Source organism: Pristis pectinata, chromosome 6 (genome assembly GCF_009764475.1).
Source record: "Pristis pectinata isolate sPriPec2 chromosome 6, sPriPec2.1.pri, whole genome shotgun sequence".
NCBI lineage: Eukaryota > Metazoa > Chordata > Chondrichthyes > Rhinopristiformes > Pristidae > Pristis > Pristis pectinata.
The window spans coordinates 104,361,880-104,380,074 of record NC_067410.1 but is presented as its reverse complement, the minus strand read 5'-3'; the positions used below and the strand labels follow the sequence as shown (position 1 = coordinate 104,380,074).

The following is an 18,195-nucleotide window of genomic DNA, read 5'->3' as shown; positions in this document are numbered from 1 at the left end:
AGAGGGCAGATCCTGCTGCCTTTTGAGGATTGGTAGCTGATAAGTTATCAACTGCGTTTCAGCAAATACTTGACAGCATGACCATTATAGAGCAATTTTCTGGCACATTTCTGCAAAGAATTGATTTTTTGTTCCATGTAAAGATTTATTCCCCTATAATAGCCAGTTTTATTGCAAGGTGTATTCCTGTGTTTGATCCTAAAATTGCTTTTTATTTCTAAAGGTTACAGTGGAAATAAAGCTTGAGCGATGCAAGATAGGAGTATAATGGTTTCTACTAAATCTGTTTCCAGGCTAGTTAGTAGGTTGACATATCGTTCTCTTGAATCTCATCCATTTTTTTACAATTACAGCTCAAGGCGAACATTTAGACACACATGAAGAGAGAGGTGGACAGGAATCAGCATCTGATGGGACTGAAGCCTCAGGTACTTCTGCTGATGTGAATTAACGTTTCGTTAGTGTTGGCTAGTTTAAGGGGGGTGTGATTTCAACTTTTTTTTATCACCACTCCCCAACATCCTCCACAATTAAAGTGTCCTTTGTAAATGTGCAATCCCTTGCAGTTGGATCTATTTATTTATTAGTCACATGTACACTGAAACACACGGTGAAATGCATCTTTTGCATAGAGTGTGCTGGGGGCAGCCCGCAAGCGTCGCCATGCTTCCGGCGCCAACATAGCATGCCCGCAACTTCCTAACCCATACGTCTTTGGAACGTGGGAGGAAACCGGAGCACGCGGAGGAAACCCACGCAGACATGGGGAGAACATACAAACTCCTAACAGACAGTGGTGGGAATTGAATCCGGGTCGCTGGCGCTGTAATCATGTTACGCTAACTGCTTACTACCGTGCCGCAAAGTTTATGTGTAAATGAGGAACCACATGCAACACCAAAATCCATCATCAACCATAAAAGAGAGACACAAGAGACTACAGGTGCTGGAATCTGGAGTAACATACAATCTGCTGGAAGAACTCAGCGGGTCGAGCAGCATCTGTGGGGAGAAAGGACCTGTCAACATTTTGGGTCAAAACCCTGCATCAGGACAATTCTTTTCCTCCCACAGATGCTGCTCAACCTGCTGAGTTCTTCCAGCAGATTGTTTGTTGCTGACATCTTACTGGTCTGTTACCCCCGAGCTCTCTCACCTGTAAGTTAAAAATTATGGCTTCAAAAACCACTCCAGAGGCTTGAACATAAAAATCAAAGTTAACACTCCAGCACAGTATTGAGAGAGCTCTGTACTGGGAGGTGTCTTCTTTTGAATGCTCTCCCATTTGGATGTAAAAGATCCTGCAGCACTTTATTGAGGAAGCATTAGGGATTTATTTCCAGGGTCCCATTGAGCAATGTGTCCCACAACCAGCATCTAAAAGCAGGTGCTTTGGTCATTATGATATTACAGTTTCTGGGAGCTTGATCTGTGCAAATTGGTTGCTCCATTTCCCACGTTGTAAACAGTGATTACATCCCAGAGGTGCTTCGTTGGATAGAAAGCATCTTCGAAAGTCCTGAGGTCGTGGAAGCTGCTGTACAAAGCTCTGTCTTATTGCAGCTCAATAAAACAAAACAAAAATGTCACAAATCCTCTAATGTGAAAGATCTTGATATGAGAATTTTATAAAATATCCGTAATTTCAGTTCTTTTTTCCTCTTGAGCTCAACATGCCGAGGTCACCTCAGAGGCACTAACATTGCCATTCTGCTGATATCACATGGTGTCAAATCTAGACCGTATCTTGTTTTTCTACTACAGTAGATGATTGGTTGTGCATGTACCTTATTCTCCCCACTGCAGTGATCTCTAACTTAGTCTTAAAACCATGGATTTTATGTTACAAAGCACAAAAATTGGTCATTCTGCCCAGCTAATCCATGCTAGTGTTTACATCCACATGAGCCTCTTCCCACCTTCCTTATCTCACCCCATCAGTGTATCCATCCTTTCCTTTCACCCTCTAATCCTTCTCTAGCTCCTTTTCTTATTCCATTTTTCTTGACCTCTCCAAATGATAATTTCCAAATCTCACCACTCTATAAATTCCTTTTAACTAGAATTTATGGTTCCTAGTTTTGGATTCGCCACAAGTAAACACATCCTCTACGCATCTAGAGAAACAAAGGACTGCAGATGCTGGAATCTAGATGAAAAACACGATGATGCTGGAGGAACTCAGCAGGCCAGGCAGCTTCTGTGGAGAAAAGCAGGCGGTCAACGTTTTGGGTCAAGACCCTTTTTCAGGACTGAAGATCGGAAAAGGGGAAGCCCAATATAGAGGAGGGAAAAGCAGAGCAATGATAGGTGGACAAAAGAGGGGAGGTGGGGTGGGCACAGGGTGGTGATAGGTAGATGCAGGTAAGAGATAGTGATAGGCAGGTGCGGGGGAGGAGGGGAGAGCAGATCCACCGGGGGATGGGTCAAAGACAAGGAGAGAAAGGGGAAAACAAACCTTACGTAGCGGTTAGCGTAACTCTATTACAGTGCCAGCGACCCAGGTTCAATTCCCGCTGCTGCCTGTAAGGAGTTTGTATCTTCTCCCCGTGTCTGCTTCGGTTTCCTCCGTGTCCTCCGGTTTCCTCCCACGTTCCAAAGACGTACATGCTAGGAGCTGTGGGCATGCTATGTTGGCGCCGGAAGAGTGGCGACACTTGCGCGCTGCACCCAGCACATTCTCAGTAATGCAAAAAGACGCATTTCACTGTGTGTTTCGATGTACATGTGACTAATAAATATCTTATATCTATAATATTAATGGTCTCTATTCACTCACCCTCTTCTGGAGTTTCAGTCTGTTCAGCTTATCCCGAGTTCTGGTTTCGTTCAGGTAAGTCACTTCGGCAGCTTCCCTGGAGCCTCTATGTCCATTTGGTTAGATAAATCATGAGTATGATGCGCAGATTTTATTTATATACCTTTCACACTGTCACATCTTCAGCTCCATGCTTCCACTACTGGTTGAGGCTTCATTAGCTTGCAGATCTCCAAACCTGAACCTGTAGACTTGCTAATGCAACCTGAGTGTAATTGGCTCTTTGTTGTGATTTTCTACTGCAAAGCTTGTTTGGTGGTCACATCCAACTTTGTGAAATGATTATAGCAACTAGCACTGTAACAAGTGTACCCTTCTTGGTGAGTAGCTACCAGAGACCCAACATACTTACCAAACGCTTCATTATTCTTTGCTCGATATATAAGGAGGAGGGAACATTGCTGTTGTTCACTTGTGTGGTTATTGCCGCACAGAAATTTTAAAATACCTCTGATTGCAGGTTTAGATTCAGTTGTAGCAGAACTGTATTTTTGTACCACATTGTACTTTTCAAGATGTTAAGTGCTAGTCAAATGTACCCACATGTGTCAGACAAAAGCTTCCCTACGTGACAAAGACTGGATCACTGAATATACTGTATTGGTTTCAGAAAAGGAGAGTGATTCAATCCTGGAAGGTGATCTTAGTGACTCAACTTCAAAAGAGAGCCTTGAGGACCTCATTGTTCATACTGAGGTATGACTGCTTGATGCTCTTGAAGCCAGGTTTGCATGGTGACCCTTCCATCCTCAACATTGTCCAGTCTGCACATATTGCGCACTCTTTAATGAAACATCAACACATGGAGCCCACGCTGTCCCAATGTGACACACCTGTGCTCAGAATAGTTGAGGTTTCTCATATGTGATGTTCTCTTTCAGATCGACAGGGTGTAGTACAGGCTGTAAATACTGTGCTCATCAAATTGAGACACTGATCTGTAGTATGCCACAAGCTTTCACTATACTCACTTGGATAAATATGCAGACTCCTGAAAAACTGCAAATGCTGCCTCTGGTTGGCAGTCTTTAATACAATGTGGGCTTTATGTACCCTGAACTAATGCAGATGTGATCAGTTCCCCCAAAACACTGCAGGCCACGTATTTATGATGACACAAGAGACTGCAGATGCTGGAATCTGGAACAACAAACAAGATGCTGAAGGGACTCAGCAGGTCAGGCAGCATCTGTGGAGGGAAATGAACAGTCAACGTTTCGGGTCGAGACCCTTCATCTGTACTGAGATAGAGGGGAGAGAGCCGGTATAAAGAGGTGGGGGAAAGGGGTGGAGCAAGAGCTGGCAAGTGATAGGTGGATCCAGGTGAGGAGGGGTGATAGGCAGATAGAGGGGGGAAGAGTGGAGGTAAGTGACAGAGGCAGGGAGGTGAGAGGTGGAGGCAACAAAGGGCTGCAGATCTGATCGGGGAGGAGGATGGAGCATGGGATGGCTATCCTATCAAAGTGGTGAAAATCTGGAATAGAAACAAAACGTACTGGAAATACTCAGTAGGTCAGGCAGCAGCTGTAGAAAGAGAAACAATTAACATTTCAGGTCAATGAGAATTCAGCAGAATGCTAATGAAAGATCATCAGCCTGAAACATTCTCCACGGTTGCTGCCTGACTTGTTGAACATTTTCAGCGTTTGCTGCTTCTGCCTCCATTGCAAACTGTTTACATGTTGACCCCCAGTGGTTCAGCCAGACTGACCAGGAAGGTTTCAGGTTTGGTCCCTGGTCTGTGTTTAGTTATTTTCTCTCAGTGTAAGAGGTGAACTCTGCCCGTGGAGGAGATAAACTTCCAAAGGGTCACATTCCCAATTACTAATCAACATTTATTGCTGAAAGCAGTTAACCTGCCTAGGCATTGGTGAGGACAACACTGAGTATGTTTATGCTGTCCTTATCTGCCAGTACGGTCAAACCCCCACGAATAGTGGACATTTGGGAGTGACCGGGAAATTTGTGTGTGTGTTGAAGGGTCGTATTGGTCGTTGAAGGGTCATATCCTGAGTGGAGGTCGGTGACCAGTGGTGTACCTCAGGGATCTGTACTGGGACCCTTACTATTTGTGATTTTTATTAATGACCTGGATGAGGAAGTGGAGGGGTGGGCTAGTAAGTTTGCGGATGACACGAAGGTTGGGGGTGTTGTGGATAGTTTGGAGGGCTGTCAGAGGTTACAGAGGGACATAGGATGCAGAGTTGGGCTGAGAAGTGGCAGATGCAGTTCAACCCAGATCAGCGTGAAGTGGTTCATTTTGGTAGGTCAAATATGTTGGTGGAATATATTATTAATGGTAGGACTCTTGGCAGTGTGGAGGATCAGAGGGATCTTGGGGTCCGAGTCCATAGGACGCTCAAAGCGGCTGCGCAGGTTGACTCTGTTGTTAAGAAGACATATAGTGTATTGTCGTTCATCAATCGGAGAATTGAATTTAGGAGCTGTGAAGTATTGTTGCAGCTATATAGGTCCCTGGTCAGACCCCACTTGGAGTATTGTGCTCAGTTCTGGTCACCTCACTACAGGAAAGATGTGGAAGCCATAGAGAAGGTGCAGAGGAGATTTACAAGGATGCTGCCTGGAATGTGGAGCATGCCTTATGAAAGCAGGTTGAGGGAACTCGGCCTTTTCTCCTTGGAGAGACGGAGGATGAGGGGGGACCTGATTGAGGTGTATAAGATGATGAGAGGTATTGATAGGGTAGATAGTCAGAGGCTTTTCCCCAGGGCTGAATTGGTGACCACAAGAGGACACAGATTTAAGGTGCTGGGGAGTAGATATAGAGGAGATGTCAGGGGTAAGTTTTTTACTCAGTGAGTGGTGAGTGCGTGGAATGGGCTGCCGGAAACGGTGGTGGAGGCTGATATGATGGGGTCTTTCAAGAGACTGTTAGATAGGTACATGGAGCTGAGTAAAATACAGGGCTGTGGGTAAGCCTAGTAATTTCTAGGGTAGGGACATGTTCGGCACAGCTTTGTGGGCCGAAGGGCCTGAATTGTGCTGTAATTGTTCTATGTTCTACGTCAATGTATTTTGTTTGTATTAAATTGTTGATGTAAAGTCTGCATTGACCAATTCGGCCGAAGGGCCTGTTTCTGTGCTGTATGACTCTATGAACAGCCCAGTAGAACATAGAACACTACAGCACAGTACAGGCCCTTTGGCCCATAATGTTGTGCCGACATTTTATCCTGCTCTAAGATCTAACCCTTCCCTCCCACATTGCCCCCCCATTTCTCTATCATTCATGTGTCTATCTAAGAGTTTCTTAAATGTCCCTAATGTACCTGCCCCCACAACCTCTGCCGGCAGTGTGTTCCATGCACCCACCACTCTCTGTGTAAAAAAAAAACTTACCCCTGACATCTCCCTTATACCTTCCTCCAATCACCTTAAAATTATGTCCCCGCGTGTTAGCCATAACTTTTCCTGTGGTTTCTTCCCACACCCCAAAAAACGTGTGAATGAGTAGTTAATTGTTTACTTAACTGCAGCTGAGTGGTCAAATCTGGGAGAGTTGATGAGATATATGGGGAATGGGATTGCCTTGTGAGCGGATGGGCTGAATTAGCCTCCTTCTGTGCCTTAAAGGAAAACGGTGATTTAATCCATCCCTTGAAGAGAGACGCATACAAATAAAATGGTGAACATTGTAATCGATGCTTACTTGATCAGTGGGTCTTTAGCTGGGTGAAGCTATACTATTGATTTTCGGGAGTAGAGTTGTGTTTATTTGAGCTGTCAATGCTGGTCATTCTGGGTAGAATACTTGTAATATCCTGAGAAAAAGTATCTTATGACAAGTGCAGGGCTGCTCAAGTTTTATGGTGAAATAAAGTCTTTCAGATTTGATCAAAGACACTCGCCATTGTTTTGCTTCTTAGACTCTTTGTTGCTTTTTATTAATACTAACTATTTTGCTTTATTTAAGTTTATTGATCAACTAAAACCTGGCAGGTTTGGATCTTGCCTTTACACGCTGCCCAGCATTGGACTACCTACCATTCTGGCTTATAAATACGAGTCCAGAGAGAAACCAATAGACTACAAAGCTTTAAGCCCAAAGGTATTTTAGTTTTCATGATCCCCTCAACAATACATATTGTATCGAATGGCAGAGCAGATTCGAAGGGCCGAATGGCCTAATTCTGCTCCTATGTCTTATGGTCTTGTGTATTGAAATATACGTTAGTTGCTGATATTGCCTAATAGACGACGCTATATTAGTTGAACCAAATGTGATTAATTTCTTGTACGTAAAGTAGGGATTGATATATTTATTTGTCTATCTATTCATCTATCTCTATATTTATTTATATATTCCCCCCCTTTTTTTGCACTATTTATTTATTTTTGTAATTTTATGTCTTTGCACTGTGCTGCTGCCATAAAACAATAAATTTCACGTCATGTAAGTCAGTGATAATAAATCTAATTCTGATTGGAATGTGGGCATTGGTGACAACGCCAGAATTTACTAAGGCCCAATATAATTGTGTTAAGCATGTTTACACCTGAACTTACTTCCTTATTCCTGTATTCAGAGAGAGTCAGGGGGCAGAAGTGAGTGTAGTCGCTATTACTAAGGAGAAGGTGCTTGGGAAGCTGAAAGGTCTGAAGGTGGATAAGTTACCTGGACCGGATGGACTACACCCCAGCATTCTGAAAGAGGTAGCTAAAGAGATTGTGGAGGCATTAGTAGTGACCTTTCAAGAATCACTAGAGTCAGGAATGGTTCCAGAGGACTGGAAAATCTCATATGTTGCCCCACTCTTTAAGAAGGGTGAAGGCAAAGAGAGGAGATTATAGGCCATTTAGCTTGACTTCAGTTGGTAAGATTTTAGAGTCCATTATTAGGGATGAGGTTTCGGAGTACTTGGAAGCACATGATAAAATAGGCTGAAGTCAGCATGGTTTCCTTAAGGGAAATGACAAATCTGTTAGAATTCTCTGAGAAAGTAACAGGCAGGATAGACAAAGGAGAGTTGGTGCATGTCATTTAATCGGATTTTCAGAAGGCCTTTGACAAGGTGCCGCACATGAGGCTGCTAAACAAGATAGGAGCCCATGGCATTACAGGAAAGGTACCAGCATAGATAGAAGATTGGCTGACTGAGAGAAGGTAAAGAGTGGGAATAAAGGGGGCATTTTCTGGTTGGCTGCCAGTGACTAGTGGTGTTCTGAGGGGTCGGTGTTGGGTCTGCTACTTTTCACATTATATGTTAATGATCTGAATGATGGCTTTGTGGCCAAGTTTGCGGATGATACAAAGATAGATGGAGGGGCAGGTAGTGTTGAGGAAGCAGGGAGTCTGCAGAAGGACTTGGACAGGTTGGGAGAATGGGCAAAGAAGTGGCAGATGGAATACAGCGTAGGGAGGTGTACGGTCATGCACTTTGCTAAAAGGAATAAAGATGTAGACTACTTTCTAAATGGGAAGCAAATTCAGAAATCGGAGGTGCAAAGGGACTTGGGAGTCCTAATGGTTAATTTGCAGGTTGAGTCGATAGTAAGGAAGGCAAATGCAATGTTAGCATTCATATCGAGAGGACTAGAATATAAAAGCAAGGATGTAATGCCGAGGCTTAATAAGGCATTGGTCAGACCACATTTGGAGTATTGTGAGCGGTTTTGGGCCCCACATCTAAGGAAGGATGTGCTGGCATTGGAGAAGGTCCAGAGGAGGTTTACGAGAATGATCATGGGTATGAAAGGGTTAATAAAGAGGCGCATTTGATGGCTCTGGGCCAGTGCTCACTGGAGTTTAGAGGGATGAGGGGGGGATCTCATTGAACCCTACCGAATATTGAATGGTCTGGATAGAGTGGACGTGGAGAGTATGTTTCCAGTAGTGGGAGGGTCTAGGACCAGAGGGCACAGCCTCAGAATAGAAGGAAGTCCCTTTAGAACAGAGATGAGGAGGAATTTCTTCAGCCAGAGCATGGTGAATCTGTGGAATTCATTGCCACAGATGGCTGTGGAGGCCAAGTCATTGGGTATATTTAAAGTGGAGGTTGATAGGATCTTGATTAGTAAGGGTGTCAAAGGTTACAGGGAGAGGCAGGAGAATGGGGTTGAGAGGGAAAAATAAATCAGCCATGATCGAATGGCGAAGCAGACTCAATGGGCCAAATGGCCTAATTCTGCTCCTGTGTCTTATGGTCTTCAAAGGCTCTCATAATAAAGGCTAACATGCCCTTTGCCTTCATAATCACTTGCTGCATCTGCATGTTGGGCTGTTGAACCCATGACCTTCTGAGTCAGAGGCAAGAGTGCTCCCATCACGCCAAGACTGGCATCAATATGATATAATTCCATAATGCATTTTAAAAGTAAGTTGCTGCATCCAATATCATTTGTGTCGCCTTCTCCAAACCCAGAGCAAAGTTGAGGTAAGTGATCTTGTATTCACCTTGACAATCTGACTGTGTAATTGTTCCTGTCTGATAGGGGAAAATAACTCATGGATATAACAGGTAACAAATGAATTCACTTGGTCCCATTCACAACACTGGTGGAGCATAACTACAATGAGCATGAAGTTCCTAAAATATCTTGCCTTCTCCTGTAGGTGAAACTTGCAGTTCTAAAGCAGATGTTGCATGTTAGAATTTCTGCTTTTGCACACAAAATTCTGCTGGTTTTGAGAAATTGTTTCCATTCAAACATATTTGAATATTGTGAGAAAAGAAATCTGGCAGGAACCAGGGCAATTGGAATGTGTTTGAGTAATGATTTGCCTTAAAGAATATTCCTTGATATACCTAAGAGTGGTAACCTTGTGCAGTCTGAATTCAGTATAATCTTAAAGAAACTATGTATTAAAAGAAAATTAAAATAAAACCAGAAAATGCTGGAAAAACTTAACACCTGTGGAAAGAGAGACAGTTATCATTTCAGGTCTGCAACCCTTTGTCAGAACTCAAAACATTGACTGTTTCTCTTTCCACAGATTTGAAGGAATCTTCACACAAAGGCCACCATCAAAAACCAAAAAAATGCTTTTTAACATGTGATAATACACAAGAGAGGATTCCACAACCTTAGTCCCCCAACAAGGGTGGGATCAGCGAGGAGGTTATGAGGATGTGAGCTATACTTGCATGGAGTATATAGGGCCAACTGACTATAATGCTTCATTCTTAGTTCTGCAACCTCTGCAAGGATGGCTTTGCTCCCAGATTAGTATATCATCCCTATGGAGTTAATCATCACAAACTCATCTATCCACGTTTCACATGGTTCATAGTTTGGTTGCCAAGTGAGGTAACATTTGAGGGTAGACTCGAGGCAAGGAAGAGAAAGTGGTTCAATACGTTGCAGAGCCAACTTTGCAGTTATCCATGTCCCAGGAATAAAAACGGATAAAGAGCTGAGATTATTATTAATTTCCAGTATAAAGAAGCTGCTGGCAAGGTCAGCAATTTAATGTAGTCTCTTATCCTCTTTTCAGAAGGTGGTTGTAAGCCACCTTCCTGAACCACTGCAATTACAGATTAAAAAGGATTGGAGTGTTTATTTAAATTAATCATATTATACCCCTGTATTAACTTTAGGTAACGGAGATCCAGTTACAAAAGGTTAGCGAACTTGATGGTGCTGAGGATTATTGGCAGTGGACCAGGAACAGAGCAGTAAGTATAGTGTCCCCAGATCCTAACACTGCACTGCCAGCTCAGCTCTATATCTGAATAACAACACAGATAATTAGCACCATTTCTCAGTAATATTTCACCCCAGTACCCATTCAGACTTGGCAGAGTCCCATTCACAAACCACTCTGTCGGACTGGTGTTAGGGTGCTGGGGAAAGTTGGTGAATGGTCGCAGTAGGGAAAATAGACAACAGAGTTGGTGTTTAGTTGGAATAGAAAGGGCTGTTCTTGTTCTTTCTGATCCTTCACCTTTGATGTCAGGATGGAGTGTGTGGTCAGGAAAATGTTGCAAGAGCCACTCTTAAACCAGCGGGGACCTCCCTGTGATATGTGAGACCCACCTCCAGTCATTTTCACATTTGTTTCCAAACGTGCACAGGGAGCTCCCAGTGGTGACAAGGGGAGGGGGAAGTATTACATCGATTTATTGGAAGGTGATCTGAAAGCTGAGAGCAACGTCGGAGGTTTGTTAGCAGATGCAGGACTGTGTACTATGTTGACGCCGGAAGAGTGGCGACACTTGCAGGCTGCCCCCAGCACATTCTCAGTAACGCAAAAAGGTGCGTTTCACTGTGTGTTCTGGTGTACATGTGACTGATAAATAAATATCTAATCTATCTATCTAAGCATTGCACTTTACTCACTTTACCGTACAAGAGGACCATCCAATTTACCTGCCACATCACCCGTGCCCCCCCCCCGCAACTCCCTCCACCCCACTTCAGCCCCAAAGAAGCAAGCAATATATTCAAGATGGTGGCTGGATATCAGTTCTTCAAAAAAACACCTATCACATTGGGTTCAGCTGCCTGTCACAAGTAGTTTGTCAAAGAGAATTGTGGTCTATGCATTGAATGCTGCTCCACAGGATGAGAGTAACACTAAATAATTTTGCCTGGTTGCAAAAGTGGATCTAAGTTGCTGTTGTCAGCTTGCTAATTCCATGTCAGTCCAAGGAGAGGAGAGCTTTTGTTGCAGATGTGGAGGAACAGAGGGATCTTGGGGTCCACGTCCATAGATCCCTCAAGGTTGTCATGCAGGTCGATAGGGTTGTTAAGCAGGCGTATGGTGGGTTGGCCTTCATCAGTTGGGGTATTGAGTTCAAGAGCCATGAGGTGATGTTGCAGCTCTATAGAACTCTGGTTAGACCACACTCGGAGTATTGTCTTCAGTTCTGGTCACCTCATTATAGGAAGGATGTGGAAGCTTTAGAGAAGGTGCAGAGGAGATTTACCAGGATGCTGCCTGGATTGGAGAGTATGTCTTATGAGGATAGGTTGAGTGAGCTGGGGCTTTTCTCTTTGGAGAGAGGGAGGATGAGAAGTGACTTGATGGAGGTGTACAAGATGATAAGGGGCACAGATCGAGTGGACAGTCAGAGACTTTTTCCCAGGGCGAAAATGGCTAACATGAGGGGGCATAATTTTAAGGTGGTTGGAGGAAGGTGTAAGGGGGATGTCAGAGGTAAGTTTTTTGCACAGAGAGTGATGGGTGCGTGGAACGCACTGCCAGCAGAGGTGGTGGGGGCAGATACATTAGGGACATTTAAGAGACTCTTAGATAGCCACCTGAATGATAGAGAAATGGGGAGCTATGTGGGAGGGAAGGGTTAGATCTTAGAGCAGGATAAAATGTCGGCACAACATTGTGGGCCGAAGGGCCTGTACTACGCTGTAGTGTTCTATAAATGCAAAAAGTTCATGTCTATTGTATTAAAAAATGTGCTTTCGGTCTTACAAGCAGGCGCAGAAAGAATATTCAGATTGTGTCACTGGGGCACAGTTCAGTAGGAATAGAAAGCCTAATTTAAAACTGGCTTAACTTCAAGCCTTCTTATTAAAAGTAAAGGGAAATAATTAAATAAATACTGCAGATGTTGGAAATCTGAAACAGAAACAAATCACTGGAAACACTCAGCAGGTCAGGCAGCATCTGCGCTAAGAGAAACAGCGAATCAGGTCTGGCATCCTTCATCGGAACTGGGAAAGAGAATGTATAATTGGTAAAATATAGAAAGAAGTCAATTAAAACTAAACTGAAATGAAGCTGGTTAAAGAATATCCAATACTAAAGAAAGTCAAGAGGAATATAGAATTGTAGTTCCCATTCCCTTTATAGAATCATAGATCACAGAACCAAGATCTTCACGACCCACCTTAGAGTCATAGAGCAATGCAGCACGGATACAGGCCCTTCGGCCCAACAAACCCATGCTGACCATGGTGCCCACCCAGCTAGTCCCAGTTTCCTGCATTTGGCCCATATCCCTCCAAGCCCCGCCCCTCCGTGTACTTATCCAAGTGCTTCTTAAATGATACGATTGTACCTGCCTCAACCACTTCCTCTGGCAGCTCGTTTCATATACTTACCACCCATTTCACCTTGTCCATGCCAACTGTGATGCCTATCTACGCTATCCCATTTACTTGTGTTTTGTCCATAACTGTCTTCTCCTTCCTTATCCTAGTACCTGTCCAAATGTCTTTTAAACATTGTAATTGTATGTACCTCCACTAGCTCCTCTGGCAGCTCGTTCTAAATATTCACCACCCTCTGTGTGGAAAAAGACCTCCTTTAAATTTTTCCCCTTTCATCTTAAACCTGTGTCTCTAATTCTAGACACACCTGCCCTGGGAAAAAGATTCTGACTATCTCTCCTATCTATGCCCCTGATAATTTTTTAAACCTCTGTAAGTTCCAGTGAGAATAAGCCCAGCCCATCCAATCTCTCCTTGTAAATGCAGCCCTCCAGGAAACATCTTGGTGAATCTCTTCTGCACTCTCTCCGTTGCTACCAATTCCTTCCTATAGTGTGGCAATCAGAACTGTACACAATACTCCACATGCAGTCTGACAAATATTTTGTACATCTGCAACATGATGTCCCAACTCTTATACTCAGTGGCTTAGCCTATGTAGGCAAACATACCAAATGCCTTTCTCACTACCCCATCCACCCGTGTCATCACTTTCGGGGAGCTATGGACTTGCACCCCACGGTTTCTTGTACGTCAGCCCTCCTAAGGTCCCTGCCATTTAGTCTTCATGTCTGACACGAATTTGCGCTCCCAAAGTGCATTACACTGCACTGGTCTGGATTAAATTCTGTCTGCCACTACTCCAGCCAACTTTCCAGTTGATCTATGTCCTGCTATAAGTCTAAACAACTTCTTCATTATCTACAAAAATTAAGACTGCACAAAAATGTCTTTTGGAAACAGCTGACAAAATTACCTGGTTAGAACTTTCAAATGAAGCAGTATTATTCGGAATTGGAATTGGTTTATTATTGTCACATGTACCGAGGTCCTGTCTTGTCTTGCATACCGTTCATACAGATCAATTCATTAGACAGTGCATTGAGGTAGTATAGGGTAAAAACAATAACAGAATGCAGAACAAAGTGTAACAGGTACAGAGAAAGTGTAGTGCAGGCAGACAATAAGGTGCAAGGTCGTAACGAGGTAGATTGTGAGGTCAAGGGTCCATCTAATCGTACTAGAGAACCATTCAATAGTCTTATACCTATTATTTAATAGTTTATGTGTTACATGTGTCATAGGCCCATTATAGGTCTACTCAGCATTATATTTAGAGGAACAAAACAAATTTCTGGAGAGGTAAAAATTAAAGACGTGTCTCCAAAGGGAAAGCTCAACAAAAACTTTGCTTTAAGAAGAAACAGCCTACTTATTTTTAATTGTTCATGGGATGAAGGGTAAGGCCAACATTCATTACCCATGTCTAATTGCCCTTGAGAGGGTGGTGGAGAGATGCCCCTTAATCTGCTCTAGTCCATCAGGAACCATCGGGATAGGGAGTTCCAAGGCTTTGACTTCTATGCCCCCATGATTGGGATAGTACTATGCAGCAGAGCTTCAATATAGTGTGTTATCCGTACTCTTTGTAAGTCCTCAAGCTTGGTATAGAATTCAACACACTGCTTACTACTGTGAATTCTTCTGCAGGAAACCATTGGAGTTACCCATTGTCAATTTTGTGGAAAAATTTTAAAGCCCCTTCCGACACACAGGCAAAAGAATGGAGGGACATCCAAAATGGTGAGTCAATTCGTAGAGTTATACAGCACGGAAACAGGCCCTTTGGCCCAACTCCTTCGTGCCGACCAAGATTTCTAACTAAACTAATCCTATTTACCTGCATTTGACCCATATTCCTCTACGCCTTTCCTATCCATGTACTTGTCCAAATGTCTTATAACTGTTGTAATTGTACCCGCTTCTCCCACTTCCTCTGGTAACTTGTTCCATATACTCACCACCCTCAGAAAACTCTGTCAGTGTGTAAAACCTGCTCCTCAAATCCCTCTTAAATCTTTCCCCTCTCACCTTAAACCTATGCTCTCTAGTTTTAGACCCCTACTCTGGAGAAAAGACTGACCATCCACCTTATCCATGCCCCTCGTAATTTTATAAACCTCTATAAGGTCACCCTCAGTCTAGCTTGTTATAACCCAAGCCTTCCAGTCGAGACAACATCCTTGCAAATCTTTTCTGCAACATTTCGTCTTAAAGTTTTCCCTTTTTCCATTTTGAGTATATTTCTCCAGACCTCCAATTTATGCTTTGTTGATTTTGATCGTAGAACATAGAACATTACAGCACAGTACAGGCCCTTTGGCCCACAATGTTGTGCCGACATTTTATCCTGCTCTAAGATCTATCTAACCCTACCCTCCCACATAGCCCTCCATTTCTCTATCATTCATGTGTCTATCTAAGAGTCTGTTATATGTCCCTAATGTACCTGTCCCCACCACCTCTGCCGGCAGTGCATTCCACGCACCCACCACATCTGTGTAAAAAAAACTTACCCCAGAGATCCCCCTTATATCTTCCTCCAATCTCCTTAAAATTATGCCCCCCTCGTGTTAGCCATTGTCACCCTGGGATCATTTGAGTTTAATTTACCTTGAACTCTTAGATAAGTAGCTGAAGAGAAAACACTTTACAGAGTAATGGTACAAGAGTAGTTTGGTTGGGGGGGGGGGGGGGGGTGGTGGTGGGTTGCTGCTGGGATTAAATGGATAGAGCTTCCAAATAATGACAGCATGGATCATGAGCTGAACACCTGTATCATTGAGTGGTTCTAAGTAACAGGTTTTAAGTCAATGCAGATGGAGGAAAGGTGGGAGACTTTGAATGGAGGGGGACAACATTAGGAAGAGCTACCACGAAAGGTTAAATGACAAAAGAGGTGATGATCTAAGGTACAACCAAGTCATAATGGGGCGAGTAAAGAAACCAAAAATGGATCTAGAAAAGTGGAGCCATTATAAGCAACTCTTGTCAGTAGAAAATTCTTTCATACTTGGTACAGCCAATAAAGTGCTTTTGAATGGTAGTTATAACATAGGAAATATTGCAGCCGCTTGTTCACAGTAAGATCCCACAAACAGCCCCTTCCTACTCCTTCGGCAGGCCCTTGGGATCGAGCATGATTTGATTCCACTCCAGTTCTCTGGGTCCTGAGTTGGCTGATGAGGCCAGTATGGGATCTGCAGACTGGACCACAAATGAGACACGAGGTGTCTGCTGGGAGACGCACGTGGGTTTTTGTGTGGCGGAGCACTCAAGTTCAAGATATACTTTATTGTCATTCACCCATATGCTGTAAAACACATGGAGAAACGAGATGTCACTTCCAGACTCTCACAACAGAGGACATACATGGAACAGAGAACATACAATAAACGCAGACAGAAAATTTGTGCAAGCACAAATAGTGCAAAAAATGGTATATACAGGATACAAAATTAGTGCAAGGTTAGTGCAAAACCAAATTGGACAAAGAAAATACAGAACACAGTGTATTGCACTAAGTATATACACATGTTCAGCAGCGGCCAAAGTTCTTATGCGCCGTTGTGCAAACCAGGACTTTTGACGCGGCATTTGTTTGAGACTGTCTCCAGGGTATTCAGGAGCCTGACAGCCTGGGGGAAAAACCTGTTGTACAGTCTAGTAGTTCTGGCCCGGATGCTCCGGTACTGCTTGCCAGATGACAGTGGGACAATGGCACTCCTCCTGCCATTTGCAGTGGGTTTCTGTGTGCCCTCGACATGAGGACTGGAGGGTCCCGGCGCCATCCCAAGTGTTCCTTCTCCATTTTAAGTGGTCGTGGTTAAGGATTCCCAGGAGTCAGTGGGCATGTTGCATTTATTCAAGGAGTCTTTGAGCATTAAGTTTATTGTCATGGGCATACATACCCAGGGTATAAATGCCTTATGAAAATTAGCAGCACAGTACATTACAAACATAAATTACATAAATGTAAATTAACTTGAATTATACATAAGTTACACAACTAAATAAATAAAAATAAACATAATGATATTACGATATGGACTCTGACCTCACAATCTACCTTGCTGGACCTTGCACCTTATTGCACGGCACTTCCTCTGTAGCTGTGACACTTTACTCTGCACTGTAATTGTTTTTACCTGTACTATCTCAATGCACTCTGTACTAACTCAATGTAACTGCACTGTGTAATGAATTGACCTGTACGATCAGTATGCAAGACAAGTTTTTCACTGTACCTCGGTACAAGTGACAATAATAAACTAATACCAATTAGTGCAAGTTGAGGGAAATATAGTCCAAGGTAGAATTAGGATTTTTCAGGTCTGAGGTAGAATTAGGGTTTTTCAGGTCAGTTCAAGAATCTTTTCCTCTGTCTACTTGCTAATTTCTTTATGTGATGGAGCTGGGAATAGAGTATTTTTTCAGGAGTCTGGTGTTGGGCGTGCAAATGACGTGATCAGCCTAACAAATCTGATGTGGTGTAATTAGAACCTCAGAATCAGGTTCATTATCACTGACATATGTCATGAAGTGTGTTGTTTTGCTTCAGCAGTACAGTGCAAGACATAAAAATTACTATAAGTTACAAAACTAAATAAATAGATCTGCGGATGTTGTCCTGGGAGTGGATACTGACATTAGTTTGCAGAAACAGTATAGGTGGTATTTCTCCAGAGGCTTGAGATCCCTTCAGCATATAAGAGTAATTCCTCAAACATTGATGTGGTATTGACCAAATAATCTGTTTTATTGAGTATAACTGGGGGCTGATACTGGTCAGGACATTAGGGATAACTGGCCCATTCTCCTTTGAGATTGTACAGGAGGAACTGTTGCGTCAACCTGAGAGGGCAGATTTTGCTTTAATGCCACATGCAATAAACGGTGAAGGTTTTGAACCTTTAGCATTGTGCAATTATTTTTCCAGCTCTTTTGCTGTAAGCAGTATCAAGAGTTGTCTGAGTTCCTTATGGAAGAGGAGGAGCTGCTGCACTTGAAATCTCAGTCAGAAGTGATTGATATCTCACCTCACCTTCCACATAGCAGTTTCGTGGAAAGACAACAAGCCAAGGAAAAATCGGCACTGAGGTAATTTATTCCATGTGCATATTTTTTATAGTTTTGCATAAAGTTACCTAAACTTCACATTGAATCAGTAATCAAGCTGGTCGCATGATTCATTCAACTGTGAAAGTCGACCCGCGCTGTAATAAAGCAGACAACGGCAGAACCAAGGAGCGTACGATTAATGCTCTATTATTTAACGCTAGCGGGAGTGAGGGATACAGAGAAAGAGTAAACAGTTTAACCCGAGCTCTGTACTGCTCCCCACTCAAAGATTCACATGTTAGTGTCCCTCCTTTTATATTTAATCCATGGGAAGCCTCCGT

The 18,195-nt window shown here is 43.2% G+C and overlaps 1 protein-coding gene across 4 annotated transcripts in view; it reads left to right on the top strand.

Annotated features, from left to right (window-relative positions):
• LOC127572125 (glutamate-rich protein 6) overlaps window positions 1-18,195 on the top strand; it is a 50,898-nt gene that overhangs the window by 12,390 nt on the left and 20,313 nt on the right. For 2 of the 4 annotated variants that reach the window (XM_052019057.1, XM_052019060.1), the window contains exons 4-9: window positions 354-428; window positions 3,429-3,514; window positions 6,753-6,887; window positions 10,378-10,455; window positions 14,444-14,536; window positions 17,733-17,893. In XM_052019057.1, the coding sequence (XP_051875017.1) occupies window positions 354-428; window positions 3,429-3,514; window positions 6,753-6,887; window positions 10,378-10,455; window positions 14,444-14,536; window positions 17,733-17,893 (628 nt within the window). The remainder of the gene's footprint in view (window positions 1-353; window positions 429-3,428; window positions 3,515-6,752; window positions 6,888-10,377; window positions 10,456-14,443; window positions 14,537-17,732; window positions 17,894-18,195) is intronic. The other 2 variants (XM_052019058.1, XM_052019059.1) reach the window with 2 other exon arrangements.